We start from the raw sequence: 17055 nt of genomic DNA, 5'->3' as shown, positions 1-17055 counted from the left end.
GAGCCGCCGGCTGGCTTCTGTGTCTTATAAATATGGTGGGGTGGTGCACAGAGATGGTGTCTCCTTTGGGAACCAGCATCAGCAGATAAGGTGAATGCCTGGAAATAAACTCTGCCTAAAATGGGAAATCTGATTCCATCAACTTCCATCCCAACTTCAAAAGGAAGTGCATAGCATTTTAATAAAAATGGTATGCAATGGTGATACTGACCACATTTATCATAAAGAAATATAGGATATTCACTATCATAAAACCACCACCAGGTGAACCAAATGGGACTAGCCTGGGCCTATCTGGGAGGCAAATATGCAGTGCTCGCTCACCTGAGACTTGCTTCCCTTCACATGTAGAAGGCCACGTGCAACAAGCCAGCCATGTGAAAATGTCCATCTGTGCTCCTGAGAAGTGATGATCTTTTTGCCTCATAACTTTGCATGCATGGCCATGAGAGAGCCAGTTTTCTCCGTTCTGCACTCCATGGATATTTTTCCCAGTTTTATTCTTTTCAGAATTATACTTTTTTGCATGTTTTATAATATAGAAGAGGAAGAAGTATAAACCATAACTGGTATTAAAAAGGTTTAAGTTGCTAATTATTTTCTGTTCATTTCTTGATTTTTAAAGCAACATATCATGTGGCTTGTGCGTTTCTATATCATTTACCATTTACAGTAAGATTCACTTGATAACTTCACCCTGTTTACTTATTTTCAGTAAAGCACAACTGGGAGATCATGACAGAAGCTATTCAAAACCACATTGGCTCTCTAAATTGGAGCTATGGGCTGTCTTTGAAGGAGAAGTCTGTGACTTATGTAAATTCCTATGGAGAATTTGTCGAACACCATAAAATAAAGGTACTCTCTGAATATTTTGTCTTGTTCTTTGCTTTTCCTTTATTACTGCTTGTACTTGCCTTGAACTAAAATTCCATATTTATGTTAAGGACGATAGCTAGTGCATGCTCCTCCATTATTAGTGCATTTCACAAGTCTGGCTAACTTAAAGAAATTGCCTTTTAAAGAAAACTCTTAATTTAAAGTTATTTGCCATCTTTTTTAAAAAAATATATATTTTATTGATATTTTTACAGAAAAGAAGAGAGAGATAGAAAGTTAGAAACAGTGATGAGAGAGACATCGATCAGCTGCCTCGTGCACACATCCCACTGGGGATGTGCCCGCAACCAAGGTACATTCCCTTGCCTAGAATTGAACCTGGGACCTTTCAGTCCATAGGCCGACACTCTATCCACTGAGCTAAACCGGCTTTGGCTATTTGCCATCTTTAAAAATTTTTTTAAATTAATTTCAGAGAGGAAGAGAGAGGAGTCAGAGAGAGAATCATCAGTGATGAAAGAGAAACATGGATTGGTTGCCTCCTGCACACCTCCAACTGAGGCTCAAGCCCACACCCCAGCATGTGCCTGACCAGACTGCAGGCTCAGTGAGCACGCTGGCCAGGCTCATTGCTATCTTAAAAGAAAAGGTTTAGCCGAAACCGGTTTGGCTCATTGGTAGAGTGTCGGCCTGTGGACTGGAAGGTCCCAGGTGTGATTCCGATCAAGGGCATGTACCTTGGTTGTGGGCACATCCCCAATGTAGGGTGTGCAGGAGGCAGCTGATCGATGATTCTCTCTCATCAATGTTTCTAACTCTCTATCCCTCTCTCTTCCCCTCTGTGAAAAATCAATATATTAAAAATAAAGAAAGAAAAGAAATAGTTTAAACAATTTTTAAAAATCAAAATTTTAATAGTGTTAATTCTCTTTAAAAATGAAACCTTAGTAATTAAGACTTTAATATATATTATTTATAAAAATAAAGGTAGCATAAGAATTTGTATATTTTATAAATTTATATATGTAATGTTTATGTATTATACAATCTATATGTAAGGAAAATAAAACCGTTTTAATGAACACAAAATTTTTAAATTGGAGTTATAAAAGACGGTCAGATATCATCCTCAACACCTCGTTTATTTTTGTACTCTGCTTTTTATAGCACAGAGTGCAATGATCTTGACAGAATTTGAGGGTAATTTGTAGTCATTTCTTGTCTCTAGAAACGTGAGAGGTGGTCCAATTAAAGCTACCCCTTTAGAACTATACATGGGCTAATTTAAATGGCATCATTCATATGGGACATAACTAGAAATACCTGGTATATGCCAGTCAGTTTCCGTTCTCGCACTGTCTTACACCTGTTAGAGTTGGTTGAATAAGCCCATCATTCTCAGCCAGACTTGCCTCTTCTATGCTTGCTCACTTAGTGACACCAGTGTCTCTCCAGTTACTCCAGCATGAAACTGCAGGTTCCTCCCACTTCATCCTCACAGCTTGCACTGTTTGTTTGTAGCAGCTCCCTGTCTCCAGGCCGCCCTCCCTCTATCCCACTGAAACCACCTCCTGGTTTAAACACTTCCATCGCTTTTTGAATTTTTAAAATGTGAATATAGCCCAGTTGGCATGGCTCAGTGATTGAGTGTTGACTATGAACCAGGAAGGAGGTCACGGTTTGATTCCCAGTCAGGACACATGCCTGGGTTGTGGGCTCGATCCCCAGTAAGAAGCAGCCAATCAATGATTCTCTCTCATCATTGATGTTTGTATCTCTCGCTCTCTGGGGGGGGGGGGGGGGGGAAAGTTAATATATTTATGATTTACTTGTATAATTGAAAATAAAAAAAACAATGAAAACCTTTGTTGATATTCCATAGCCTGGATTTGTAGGATGGCATAGAAGCATCTTTACATTTGGCGTTAATCTGTGTGACTTTACCTCTAACACATACTGTACTCTCCTCTCCTGGCACTTCTGGCAACTTGCTGTTCCCCAGATGCCAGCTGCTTTCGGGCCTGTGTGCATATATGTGTGTACTATTCTCTCTTTAGATGTCAATTTCTCTGAATAATCTTTTCACTTTTCTCATCCCTACTTAAAATGTTACTGACTGGAGTCATTCTTGCCTAGCTTTCCAGTCCCCTTCTCCACCCCACTGTGGTCTTTTGGTTAATGTTTTGTAAAGACTTCTGTTTTCTATGGTGGTACTTATCATACTGTATTGCTATTTTTGCATATCTGTTCCTATTGATGGGAAGCTCCATAAGAGTGGTAACTAATTTGTCCATGGTGTCTGGTATTTTGTAGTATTGGTTGAAAAGTGAAGTTTACTTTTCTTTTTTAAAGGCAACCAATAGAAAAGGACAAGAGACTTATTATACTGCTGCAAAATTTGTCATAGCAACAGGTGCAAGGCCACGGTATTTAGAAATCCAAGGAGATAAAGAATACTGTATTACTAGGTAAGAGTAAATAGGCCATTTTAACTAAATTATTTTAACTAAATTATATTATGTTTATTTATGAGTTTCTAGTTTATTCGCTGTTTTATTTCACAAAGTTTTGACTTGATGAATAAAGGTACATATATGCAGTGCAAGAAGCTATGTAGTTAACATAATGGAACAAAGAGAAAATAAGGTTAGGTAAATAATAAGGTCGAATTTACTTACAAATATATGCTATATGTTTTAGGTAATTGCTCCTGAAATTTGCCCTAAACTTCCTAGAGATCAATGAATACAATTAGCTTTGGGTTTTAGTGTCTAATATAATAATGAACCTGCTGATCAGGAGAATAGTGGCTATTCCTAATACTGCGGTTTAATAGGAATCTCCCTGGATAGTTCTACAGAGGACAGTATATAATGTAGTACGATGACCTGCAAAGCTTTTTTGACCAGATGCACAATAAGAAATACATTTTTTATTGTGCTGTTAGTACTCGGGTGAACACACACACATATCCCAAACTAACAAAATAATATTTTCTCTTATTACATTTAATGCAATCTAAAATTGTCTGTTCTGTTTTTTAAAAACTTTGCTTGTGATCCACTAATTTGATTTTGAAAAAATGGAGGTGTACTTCTCCTCCACAGGAGAAACTATTACAAACCTCTAAATTCTTCTAGTGTTCTTTCATTCAAGTCCCACGTTGCAATTCAGCCAACAAAGGACCATTGAAACCTAAGTAATTCGTGCCATTTTTATTGCCGAGGTATTCTTTTTCTTATTTTTATTTTTCAGTGATGACCTTTTTTCTCTGCCTTATTGCCCTGGCAAAACATTAGTAGTTGGTGCATCTTATGTGGCTCTGGAATGTGCAGGATTTCTGGCTGGTGTTGGCTTAGATGTCACAGTTATGGTGCGTTCAATCCTTCTTCGTGGCTTTGATCAAGAAATGGCAGAGAAAGTGGGTTCATACATGGAGCAACATGGTGTTAAGTTCTTAAGGAAATTTGTACCTGTGATGGTGAGTCTGAATGTCATTTGGAATTCCTTTTATTTTCTTTTTATTCCCTCTTTCATTAGTTTTTTATTTCACTCCTCCTCCATTTTATAAAATAAATTGGTCTGTAGTCAATAGCAAACCTTGAAGACAGTGTTTCCACCCTGAGTCTACAAACCTGGCTCCTTTGGTCCTGGTCCCCTCCTCCTCTGATATGGTGGTGTCCTTCCTCCTCTCAGCTCGGATTTCCTTTTCTCTCGCTGTTCCCCTCACCTTCTCTCACCTTTTCAGGGACATCCCATCTTAAGCTGATTGTATTCTCTTTTCCTCTGTCATGATGCCCTGCAGTTTCTCTCATCTTTAAACAAATAAGCCTTCCCTTCCCTCTCTGCCTTTCTGGCTGGGTCCCCATACACCCACACTCACCTGTATGCCCTAGGTCTGTTTATTTTCTGTCTCCTTTAGATAGAATCATTACATTGTTTATCCTTACTAGGTTCAAAAGTTGGAGAAAGGTTCACCTGGAAAGCTGAAAGTAGTGGCTAAATCCACTCAAGAGCCAGAAACTATTGAAGGAGTATATAACACAGTAAGTTTTTATTTTATAAGCAGGAAGTGGTTGAACACACTCATAAATTAGCTCAGAAGAAGCTTATGGGAACATTATAACAGCTTAACATATTTTGGATTCTTTGTTAGTGTATAATAAATATGGAAGGTAGTTTGTTGACATTTGATAATGGTATGTGAAGAATACCATGCTAAAATACATGTGTATGTGTAACTATACCTGCTGTTAGTACTTTGTTCAGGGACATTACATATCTTAAACATTTCTGCATTTGAATATTTTTGCAATAAACAATGAATCTATCCTATATAATGAAAGCCTAATATGCAAATCGACCGAACAGTGAACAACCAGTTGCTATGATTCACACTGACCACCAGGGGACAGACGCTCAATGCAGGAACTGCCCCCTGTTGGTCAGTGTGCTCCCACAGGGGGAGCGCTGCTCAGCCAGAAGCCAGGCTCAGGGCTGGTGAATGCAGTGGCATAGGCAGGAGCCTCTCCCACCTCTGCTGCAGGCAGGTGGTAAGGAACAAGGGGTCCCGGCTGCAGGAGGGCACAGGCCAGGCTGAGGGATCCTTTCCTTTTCCCCCCCACCACACCCTCCCCGAGTGCATGAAATCATGAACCAGGACTCTAGTTTTATAATAAAGACAATAATAAATATAATTAAAAAAACAAATAATATGAAATATCCAAAAAGTCTGACTATTCTATGGATTATTTTGGATAGCAACAATTCTGATTTAAATTGCTGATATTTGGATGACAGCATTTCTTTTGTAAAATTTATAGTTTTAATACAAACTGTACATGTATGTTTTATATACTCTTATACACTTTTTTAGTTAAAAAAGGAAATGTAGAGAGTCAACAAAGTAAAAAATATATTAGAAAATAAAAGCTCTTATTTGATCATTTATTCTTAGATTTTGAGTTTTCCCTATGCCTATTCATATTATTTGTGAATAACCACAGTTTATTTCTTTTTTCCACTGTCTTCCTCATTACTTTTTTATCTTGCATAAGTACACTGCTAGCTCGGACCTCCAGTACAGTGCTAACCAGAAATGGCCATAGCAGCCATGCTTGTCTTGTTCTCAGTATTGAAGGAATGTATTCCATGTTTCCTTATTTAAGAATAATGTTTTTGGTGAGGTTTTGGTAAAGATTCTTAATCAAGTTAAAGACATTTTTTTCTGGCCCTACCCAGTTTGGCTCAGTGGATAGAGCGTCAGCCTGAGGTTCAATTCCGGCGAAGGGCACATGCCTGCCTGGGTTTCAGGCTCAATCTCCAGTAGGGCGTCACTAGAGAGCATGCAGGAGGCAGCTGATCAATGATTCTCTCTCATCATTGATGTTTCTCTCTCTCTCCCTCTCCCTTCCTCTCTGAAATATATATATATATATATATATATATATATATATATATATATATATATATATGTGTGTGTGTGTGTGTGTGTGTGTGTATATTTTTTTTTAATTCTTTTCTATTTCCTGATGCTAAGGGTTTTTGTTTTTTGTTGTTGTTGTTGTTGCTTTTTAAATTATGAGTATATGAGTTCAGTTGTAATAGTTCCTTTTTGTAGCTGTTGATATCAAGTTTTTTTTAATTTGTTAATATGTTGAATTATATTGATTTTCTAATCTTAAATCAACTTTTTATTCCTGATATAAAGGTGCTATTTATATGTTGTTTGATTTGTTTATTTAGAATTTTTACATTATATTCATGAATCATTGGCTTATAATTTCTTTACACATATTGAAATGTTCAGATTTTTTCATGATATTCTAACTCATGAAAGAAGTTTGGAGTATGTTTCTTCTTTTCTGTTCTCTGGAAGAATTTATGTGGTATTAGAACATTCTTTGTTTGCTAGAATTCACTGATGCAACCATCTAAATCTAGAATTTTCTGTGTATATCCTATCTTAATAAAGAAGGAATATGCAAATTGACCATCACTCCATCCCAAATATGGCTGCACCCACAGCTGAGGCCAAGTACCCATAAAGGAGCCTTAAGGAGCAATCAGCAGGGACCTGAGGCTATTCCCTCTCCCACTTCCATGGGGCTTGACAGGGGACTTCAGGCTGCTTCCCCCGCCCCAGCACCAGGCCAGGGAACCTGAGGCTGTGCCACCCTGCCACCCTGACAGGGGACCTCAGGCTGTGCCCCCCACCCAGCAGGGCTTGCCAGGGGACCTTAAGGTGCACCCCCAGTGCTGGGTCAGAGGAACTTAGGCTACGCCGCCCACCCAGCGGGGCTTGATGGGGGACCTCAGGCCATGCCCCCTATCCAGCAGGGCTTGACAGGGGACCTCAAGGTACGCCCCCGCCCACTGACCTTGTAGATTCTTAGGATTTATGTCTCTATATAAAATCAGTTTGGTTTCTTCTTTCCAATCTATGTACTTTTAATTTCTTTTTCTTGCTTTGTTACACTAGTTAAGAACTCCAGTACAGGGCTGAATAGACATTGTGAGTGCATATCCTCATCTTACACCAATCTTAGGGGTGATCCTAACCATTCAGTTTTTTATGATTGCTAGGATGGAAAGCTGTTCTTTTGTTTTTAGATGCCTTTTACCTGGTTGGGGAAGTTTATTCTTAGTGTGCTGAGGATTTAATTAGAATCCTCAAGGGTATAAAGTTCTGTCAAATGCTTTTCCCACATCTATTGGGATGATTAATTTGTTTTCTCCTTTATTCTGTTAAAATGATGAATTACATTGATTTTTGCATGTTAAATCAAATTTGTATTTTTGGAACAAACCTCACTTGGTCATGATCAATTATCCTTTTTAAATATTGTTATATTTGATTTGCTAAGATTTTGTTAACTATTTTATATCTTATGTTCATGGAAATATTGACTTATAATTTTATTTAAATATCCTTGTTTGATTTTGGTGTCAGATGTTTATGCTGGCTTCATAAAAAGGACTTGGAAACACTCCTTTCTCTTTTTTCTGGAGGAGTTTGTGTACCACTAGTGTTTTGTTTACTTGTGTGTTTAATCGACTTTACAAGTGAAGTCATTTGGGTCTGGAGTTAATTAATAGGAAGTTTATAAATTGTGCATTCAGTTTTCTTAATGAAAATTGGGCATATTAGTCAGGTAGGGCTACCATAACAAAATACTACAGATAGGGTGGCTTAGGCAAAGGAAATTTAATTTCTCACAGTTCTGGAGGCCAGAAGCATGAGACGGTGTCAGTAGAATTGGTTTCTCCTAGGCCTCTCTCCTTGGCTAGCAGGATGAGGTTGGTTGCCTTCTCTCTGTCCTTTCGTGATTGTTCCCCGCTCTGTACGTGTGGGTTCTAATAAGGACTCTAGTCATACTGGGTTAGGCCCTGCCATAATGGCCTCATTTTATGTTAATTCCCTTTTTAAAGGTCCTGTCTCCTAATCAGTCATGTTTTGAGGTATTTATTGGGAGTTAGATCTTCAGCACATGAATTTGGGTGGGGGCATAATTCAGCATGTAACAAAGCGTTATTCAGATTTGTGTGTAAGTTTGATAAACTGTGTCCAGGAGTCTGTTTGGGGGATGTAATGTACAGCATGGTGACTGTAGTTAATAATTCTGTATTGTATATTTGAAAGTTGCTAAGAGAGTAGAGCTTAAAAGTTCTCATCATAAGAAAAAAATTTGTATAACTGTGTGGTGATGGATGTTAACTAGACTTACTGTGGTGATCATTTCACAATACATACAAATATCGAATTATGTTGTACACCTAAAGCTAATATGTTATATATCAATTATACCTCAATTAAAAATGCATTTTGACCTCAAAAAAGGAATCTACTTAATCTGTCAAATTTATTGGCATAGGGCATTCATAATAGTTTTAGTATTTTAATGTCTGAAGGATCAATAGTGATGTTCCCGCTTTCATCCCTGATATTGATAATTTGTCTCTCTCTAAATATAGGTTTTATTAGCAATTGGCCGTGAGTCATCTACAAGGAAAATAGGCTTGGAGAAGATTGGTGTCAAAATCAGTGAGAAGTATGTACCTGTGGGATCATTGCACTATTGATGCGCAAAGCAAAATGTTCCTACAGATCACCTCTTAAAATTCTCATTTAATTACTAAGATGCAAAATTTTAAAATGCTTTAATGTTATTTTATAGTAAATACTGTCCCAGCTCTGTTATCAGTTTTTTTTTCATTAATCAATCAGTAACTTTATTGTATGCCTTAAAGAGCTCATGCATGATTTTTAAAGATAAAATCAAAACAATTATTTTTTCACCCACTATCTGATTTTATATCTGTGGTCAGGCAAGGAGAAAATTTTCAAAGCTCTACGTGGAATTCTGGGGGAAATCTGAGAATATCCTTGACATCCAAAAAAATGAGCCTGGTTTCATCATCCAGGAACTACAAATACCTTTGTTATTATAAGTCATTGGTCTTACAGACAGGGGATGACTGAGGTGCATGAGTTCTTAGAGCGAGGTCTTTTCTTTATGTACTTAGTTTTCTTGGAATAGTGCTAGTCATCCAGCAGTATAGAGTGAGTCATATAATATTTACTTTCAAAATCTAATAGGAGTGGCAAGATACCAGTAAACGACATAGAACAGACCAATGTGCCCTATGTTTACGCTGTCGGAGATGTCCTGGATGGTAAACTTGAGCTCACTCCCGTCGCTATACAGGCAGGCAAGCTGTTGGCTCGAAGACTTTTTGGGGGTGGTTCAGAAAAGGTATGTTTATTACTGTTGTTTTTGAGATAACATCTAAATAAAAATTATGACCTAAGAGAAGTCATGTCAGTGACACCATTAAATGAAATGGCCAAGGGTGGTCTGAGCGTCAGGTGAAATAGTGTAATTCTCTGCCACCTGGTAGAGATGTTCCAGAATCGTGGGGGATGGAATGAAAAAATAGTAGAAAATGTCTGTAGGGGCAACAGAGTGCACTATCTTCTCCTCTACTGTGGTTATCAGACCGGAAGTCTGAGGTTGGGGCACTGGGAGAGCCAGTTCTATTCATTGGTCACTGGCCAGCTTGTGGTCTCTGCCCTTTAGTCAGGGGTCACCCCATCTCCTTAGTGTAACTTAGAATTCCCTGATGTGGTGATGTGTCAGAACAGTTACACTGAACTAGACCTACTTAGTTTCCTTTTATAAATGTATGTGATAGAGATTTTTGTTATTTAAAAAAAAGTGTCACAAAATAAGAGTGTATAATTTTTGTTTATCTTTCAGTGCAATTATATTAATGTTCCAACTACAGTGTTTACTCCTCTGGAATATGGCTGCTGTGGATTATCTGAAGAGAAAGCTATTGAAATATATAAAAAAGAGAATCTAGAAGTAAGATTATGTTTTATTTATTTTTTAAAGAATCTCTTTTACTTACCTGTCTACTCAGTAACTTTATTTTGTCATTTTGCAAGTTATTTTAATGGTTATATTATAGGAAACCAGCTTATTTTAGAAAAATTAAATGACTTAAACCTTGTCTTTCTTGCAAACTAATAATACAGTTGGGGAAAGAGAGACATATACGGTATGCATTAGGACTTTTGAATTACAGGTAACAAATATCTAATTGAGTAAGCTTATACAAGGAAGCACAAGTTATAATGAGATCTTTTGGGGAATGTATCAAAGCCTTAGAAAGGGCTGAGGACCAGGAATTGTAAGACCGTCTCATCTCTTTCTTTTACTTGCTTGGGGTTTATGAGTATGTCTGTGTGTTTGCATGCAGTTCATTCCTCTGTGCTTGCGGATAGACTTTATTTGCTCCTAGAATGCACATAGCAGCCAAACTCTGGCCATTCTTTCCCCTCCAAGTTTGTCTGATAATTCTGGACTTAAGAGGAACTGATCAGCTCACTGTTTCTCAGTCTTTATTCAAAATTGGTCCGAGTTGGGTCTGTCATCCAACCACTTCCATTTGGTATGATGACTCATGGAGTGTCAATATGGCCTTAGGAATCTACACTATCCGTGGACTCTAGGTGGGAAAGATGGGCAGTTCCCATGGTTTTTATGAGCTGTGGGCCATTTAGACTGACAAAGATGTCCTCCATACATTTACTTCCACCTCTCCTTCACCACTGCCCCATCTACACACAACAACCTTATAAATATTTTTCTACATTTTGGTGGGTGGCTTGAGTATCTTTTTTCTGCACACTCTCCCAACATAGGAAGTATAGAGAGGAAAAAGAAAAGAGTTGGAGGATTATTACTACTTGAGGTTTTAAGCAAAAGAGTGTTGAAATTTCAGTTCTCTCCCTTAAAGATATTTTAATTTATTACTAGAAATTTCCTCAAACCAGCTCCTGAGCCACATGTGGCTCTTTGGCCCCTCGAGTATGGCTCTTTTCACAAAATTCCATGGCCTGGGCGAGTCTATTTTGAAGAAATGGTGTTAGAAGAAGTTTAAGTTTAAAAAATTTGGCTCTCAAAAGAAATTTCAATCATTGTACTGTTGATATTTGGTTCTGTTGACTAATGAGTTTGACGACCACTGCCTTAAACTATAGCACTGATATTTCCTAGTTAAATGACCTAATGACTTATTGAAACTCTTAACTTAAACTTCTGGTGTTGGGAAATGTATTATGAAAACTTTATAATGTTGTATCTTAGGAAATAGGGAGGCCCAAGGAGAGAGAGAGAGATGAGAAAACACCATTTTAGTGGAGCAGTGAGAACATACACATTTATCAATTTACTTTGCCATCTTATATAGGCATGGTTCATGGCGCTCCAAAAGCAATTATAATAGTAACTTCAGAGATCACTATTTACACATAACCTATAACAAACATAATAATGATGAAAAAGCTTACACAAAGTGAAATATTGTGAGAAATACCAAAATGTAACATAGAGACAAGAAGCAAATGCTATTGGGAAAATGGCACTGGTAGACTTGTACTACCCAGGGTTGCCACAAACCTTCAAGTAAAATCATGCAATATCTGCGAAGCACAATGAAGTGAAGCACAATAACACCAGGTATGCCTGTACAGTTGAGCAAAATCATCTCGCTGCCGTTTCCCAGAATCACGAGAGAGTATCTTACCTCTTATTGCTAGCCCAGGAAAAGATCAAAATTCAAAATTTGAAGTACTCTTTCTACTAAAAGCATATCACTTATGCACCATTGTCAAGTCAAGAAATCGTAAGTTGAACCATTGTAAGTCGGGGACCATCTGTAGTTTAGAATCCTTTTTTTTTCTTTTTTTTTTTAAATCCCAATAACAAACATTAACCCATTGCTTTCTAAATGGGTAGGTTAGGAGGAACAATTCTGGAAATGTATAGCTTCCCCCAGCAGGATGGAGGTCACATTGTGCTTTGCTCTGGGTCTTAGATGATTGAGCCAGATTGAGGAGCCTGAGCAGAGTATTCGGGGTGCTGGAGTGAGCACTTTCAAGTAGCATAGGTAATGTTCGTAATATCTTTTAAAAGGGTTGAATTGTTTCTGCTCTTCCTAGATTTGGTTTGACAGTGAACCTTGTAAGAAGGTTGTTAACTTGACAGAGACAGGATCTAAGTCTTTATTTATTTATCTTTTCAATCCACACACAGCCTACTGCATTGCCTTGGATGGCAGTATTCTATAAATGATTGAGAATTGGATTCAGTTAATAGATTTTTTGGACTAACAGTAGAGCAAAACAAAGGTCAACACACTTGTGCCGCTGGCATTTTAGGAGCTCTGGCCCAGGTACTCTCATCAGCTACGTACAATTGGGATCATGGAACTCTAAACGTTTGAAAGCTGTTATAGAGATTATCATTTATAATAACAAAAAGATAACATACTAATTAGACTGGACGAACTTCTGGATGAAGCCGGGGCCAAAGGAAAGCCCAAGTCCTGGGTGCCAGAGGGAAGCCAGTGCCCGCAGCCAAGGGAAGGAAGGCCTACTCTTGCACAAATTTTGTGCACCTGGCCTCTAGTGTTTATATAATTGAAAAGCATATCAAGGAGTGATTTTTATATATGCTAATCTTGGCCTCTTTCTCTCTCTTCTTGTCTTCCAGGTATATCATACTTTGTTCTGGCCTCTTGAATGGACAGTAGCTGGCAGAGAAAACAATACTTGTTATGCAAAGATAATTTGCAATAAAGACGATAATGTACGTGATGTAATTGAAAGCTGAAATACTGTAATTTTAAAATGTAGCTTTTATTCTAGTATGTGGGTTTTTACAATCTCTTTAAAGGTAGTTTTCAGGGAAAGGCATAAATCCTTCAAATTATTACCTAGTTAATATGTTTGCGCTGGTTGAACAAGTGACAGATTGTGACTGAGTCTTCCAATACCTTCTCAAAATAATCATTGAAAGTTGGCTCTTCCCAGATCTAACTGGGCAGTTTAGAACTAGATCATCTGCTAAAATTTTGATCATCAACTAACAAAATGGAAGGGATATGTTTGTGTGCATTTTGTAAAGTGAATGTGTGTCACAAAGCCTTTACAAGGAGATGCTTACACAAAGTGAAAACTCTAGTTAATTAACTCCTAATGAAGCAATTCATTAAAGAAGAGTCAGTGGAGTGGAGAGCCTGTTGTTGCAGCCTTCTCTGCCTTCCCTGTTATTGAGGTGAATGTGAAATTGACAGCAAATACCTGATTATCGGAGTTTAAAGCACAGTTTATTTAGGACTGGTTGTATCAAGGACACTGAGGGTAGAAAGCAGTGTTAGCACTTGGTTCCTCCCTTTTTAAGAGTTTATAATTTATCTGGAGAGATAAATTATATACATATGAATACATATGAACAGCAATAGCTGACATAAAGTTTACAGAGCAATCTGAGGTTGCTGTCCTGAAGTTGTAGGTGCATTTATAAAGGGAGCAGGCAGAGGCTATGCACCGAGGCCCCTAAAGTGAGCAGGAATGGGGTTTGATTGAGCTGCTGCTGAAACCAAGATTCTCAGCCTTCATATTATTTCTGGCCTCTTGACAGAGTTGTTTACTGTGGCTGTCGGGCCTGAGGCAGAATTTCCAGGTCTGTTTACCCCTCTTTTTGAACTCCGACTCTGTCCTTTGTCACACCTTCTGTTCTCCTTCAGCTGTGCCCATGATCCCTGTTTGCCCCTCACATGTGCACACTGTCATCAAGAGAGCTTGTTAATTTCTTTTACTACTGTCCATATTTCTGTTTCTTGAGGACCATCCTACTATTATGAATTTTACTATAGCTGTGTGGTAAAAATTGGAAATTAGGTGTTCCTTCTCACAGGACTTGTCTTCATTTTCACTTTCAGATGGGGGTTTTCATCGGATGTTTTCACTCTGTCTGGCCTGCATGTCTTTTCCCAGTTTTCTGTGTGTACAATGCACCACCTCAGAGATTCCAATTCAGTGTTGTGTGAGGCCCTGGGAGCTCCACTTTTCACCCAAGCCCCTGTGGCCTGTGACTTTCCTTCCAGAAACACTGTTCCCGGAGCTTTTCATTTCAGCCCCACCAGTAGATGTGTATGAGTTGGCTGCTTTGAACCATTGTTCTTTCTCTAGAATATGAGGAGGCAAGACTTTGTGCCAGCCTCAAGATCTCTGATGCTCTTTCTTTCTGTTGTACACTTTTACTGTTGAAGATTGAAACAAAGACTATAGTCTGAAAAACAGACAAAAGGACATCCTAAATGCAGTATACCTTGGAAATAAACTGAATTTTTTAAAAATATATATTTATAATGAATTTTTTTTAAGAGAGAGAGGCGGGGGGGGGGGGGGGGGGGAGGATCGAGACCCATTGGCTGCCTCCTGCACGGCCCCTTCCAGGGATCAAGCCTGCAACCCAGGCATGTGCCCTGACTGGGAATTGAACCTGCAGCCTCTGGTATATGGGATAACATCCAAACAACTGAGCCACACGCTTGCCAGGGCTACACTGAATCTGCTTTCTGTCTCAATGGTCTGCTCATCACATGTGCCTTGCACCTCATAACATGCAGTCCAGGGGAAAAGCCCTCAGCCCCACTGCTCCTTGATCTTCCTTAATTATTTAAGGAGCCAAAACCGGTTTGGCTAGTGGATAGAGCATCGGCCTGCAGACTGAAAGGTCCTGGGTTCGATTCCGGTCAAGGGCATGTACCTTGGTTGCGGGCACGTCCCCAGAAGGGGGTATGCAAGAGACAGCTGGTTGATGTTTCTCATCAATGTTTCTAACTCTATCCCTCTCTCTTCCTCTCTGTGAAAAATCAATAAAATATATTTTTTAAAAATTATTTAAGGAGCCAGGCTACTTGCCTCCTGGGAATCTCTGCAATGCCAGTGAAACCTACTGCCTTAGGATGATTCCAGTGTTGGACTTTAATTCAGATTTGCATGTTGTTATTTAGCACTATCTCAGCATAATTCAGACATTTCTACCATACATATTAATGAGCTCTTTCATGCAGTGGGTAAATTGCTCGTTTCTAGTAAATTGAGTGGAGATTACTCTGGATGTGATTTTACTGGCTCATTTAACAGATTGTTACAGTGGCTCAGTTTCATGGTAATGTTCTATGCTGAGTTCAACGTTGGCTCTTTTTCTTTATAGATGCTGTCAGTTTGAACTGTGAACCTGCAGTGATTAGGTTCCTATTCAGATCATTAACCTACTGAGCTTCCCTTTGTTTTGTTTTTCTATTAAAGAATCGGGTGATAGGATTTCATATTCTTGGACCAAATGCCGGTGAGGTTACCCAAGGATTTGCAGCTGCAATGAAATGTGGGATCACGAAACAGCTACTTGATGACACTATTGGAATTCACCCCACATGTGGTGAGGTACAGAAATGGGAGGGTTTTTTTTAAGTTGACTTCAGTAATTGCAGTTTGAAAAACTATTAGGAAGCACATTGTCAGAAAGTTTTCATATTAGTAACTACTTTGCATATTTTAAGGAGAATAGATATATTCAGAATGTGTTTTCCTAAAGCAGTACTGAAATATTGTTGGCTAAACACAGATTTGTTTTCTTCCTTTCAAACAGGTATTTACCACTTTGGAGATAACGAAGGCATCAGGCCTGGACATCACCCAGAAAGGCTGCTGAAGCTAGGCCTGCTGCTATCTAGTCTCCCCGTCTGTTCTCATTCCTTTCAAACATAGGAACGCGCGCTCAGACCCAGCCAATCTGTGACTGGGCACCTGCTCTGTTACAGGGCCCAGTGCAGGGCTTTCTTCACTGCACGTAGATGAGAACGTAGACAAGGAGACGGGCAGCAGCAGGCGTCTGCTCAGCAGTCTCAGCTGATGGGAGAGGCAGTTGCACTGCTTCCTTGACGTCTTAGCTCGGAACTCATGTGAAGTGAGCTAAGACCAATACTCTTCCAAGTCAGAATTGAGCTTTCCTCTCAAGGACCTTTTAATCACATAACTAAGCTAAGGCAACCTTTCTGGTTGAAAGTTTTTATCTTTTTGCTTCGTTTCTAAGAAAGTATTTTTTCAGTTATGAAACTATAAAATGGAGATCTTCCATCGTGTGGGTGTGTAATTCACACGGGGTCACTGGTGAGCGGTGTGTCTGCGGAAGTGCCTTCGGGTAACTGTCTGCTTCACCCTCTCCTGGTTCCCTGACGGGAACCCCCTGGGAGCCATTCTCCCCTTAGTGTCTCTAAACCGAGCAGTGTCTCATGTCAGAGAGAGATGCTTGTAGTTCTTTTTCATGTTGATCTTAAGAGTAATATTAAAAAGTTTTACTGTATTATTTGAACTGTATTTAATGCTTTACAATGATTCCATCTACAATCTGTTGAATTATGGTCAAGTTCAGTAAGTGACCAGGTGATATGAGAAGATGCCATTTGAATGTATATACCTGTCAGCATCTGCAAGGCCCTTGCAGTGAGAGGCCTATCCAACGTCCTTGGAAAATCTTGTTTTCTTGAGCAACATAGCACACAGCAGCCCAAGTCAAGGCCCTTTTAGATAGCACTTGCCTTGGGATTGGATAGTTCTATGATCAGAATTTCTAAGAAAAAATTGAAACCAATAAACAATTAGGGAACTCATTCTGTAGACAGGACATTTTGCTACTCTCCCAGAGGCAGAGAGAGGAGGGGGGATAAGGACCCAAGGTAACTGACGTAGGATCCCATGACTGAGTTGCTTTTTCATTATGTAGAGTAAAATGTAACTGTCAAAAAAGTGAGGCAGGGCATAGTAATTGCCAGAGCTGAGGTAGAAACAGCATAGGG

At 38.9% G+C, this 17055-nt stretch overlaps 1 protein-coding gene across 2 annotated transcripts in view; it reads left to right on the top strand.

The window, feature by feature from the left end:
* The window catches only part of TXNRD3 (thioredoxin reductase 3), a 36248-nt gene extending 19686 nt beyond the window's left edge, over positions 1-16562 (top strand). For both annotated transcript variants that reach the window (XM_084887403.1, XM_084887402.1), the window contains exons 7-16: positions 716-858; positions 3193-3308; positions 4096-4321; positions 4794-4886; positions 8815-8891; positions 9440-9596; positions 10101-10208; positions 12903-12998; positions 15509-15643; positions 15849-16562. In XM_084887403.1, coding sequence (XP_084743529.1) covers positions 716-858; positions 3193-3308; positions 4096-4321; positions 4794-4886; positions 8815-8891; positions 9440-9596; positions 10101-10208; positions 12903-12998; positions 15509-15643; positions 15849-15911 — 1214 coding nt within the window. In that variant the 3' untranslated portion in view covers positions 15912-16562. The remainder of the gene's footprint in view (positions 1-715; positions 859-3192; positions 3309-4095; positions 4322-4793; positions 4887-8814; positions 8892-9439; positions 9597-10100; positions 10209-12902; positions 12999-15508; positions 15644-15848) is intronic.
* Positions 16563-17055: the final 493 nt, after the last annotated feature.

This window comes from Pipistrellus hanaki (assembly GCF_964339955.1).
Source record: "Pipistrellus hanaki genome assembly, chromosome: 6".
Lineage (NCBI taxonomy): Eukaryota > Metazoa > Chordata > Mammalia > Chiroptera > Vespertilionidae > Pipistrellus > Pipistrellus hanaki.
This window is presented reverse-complemented; position numbering and strand designations above follow the sequence as displayed.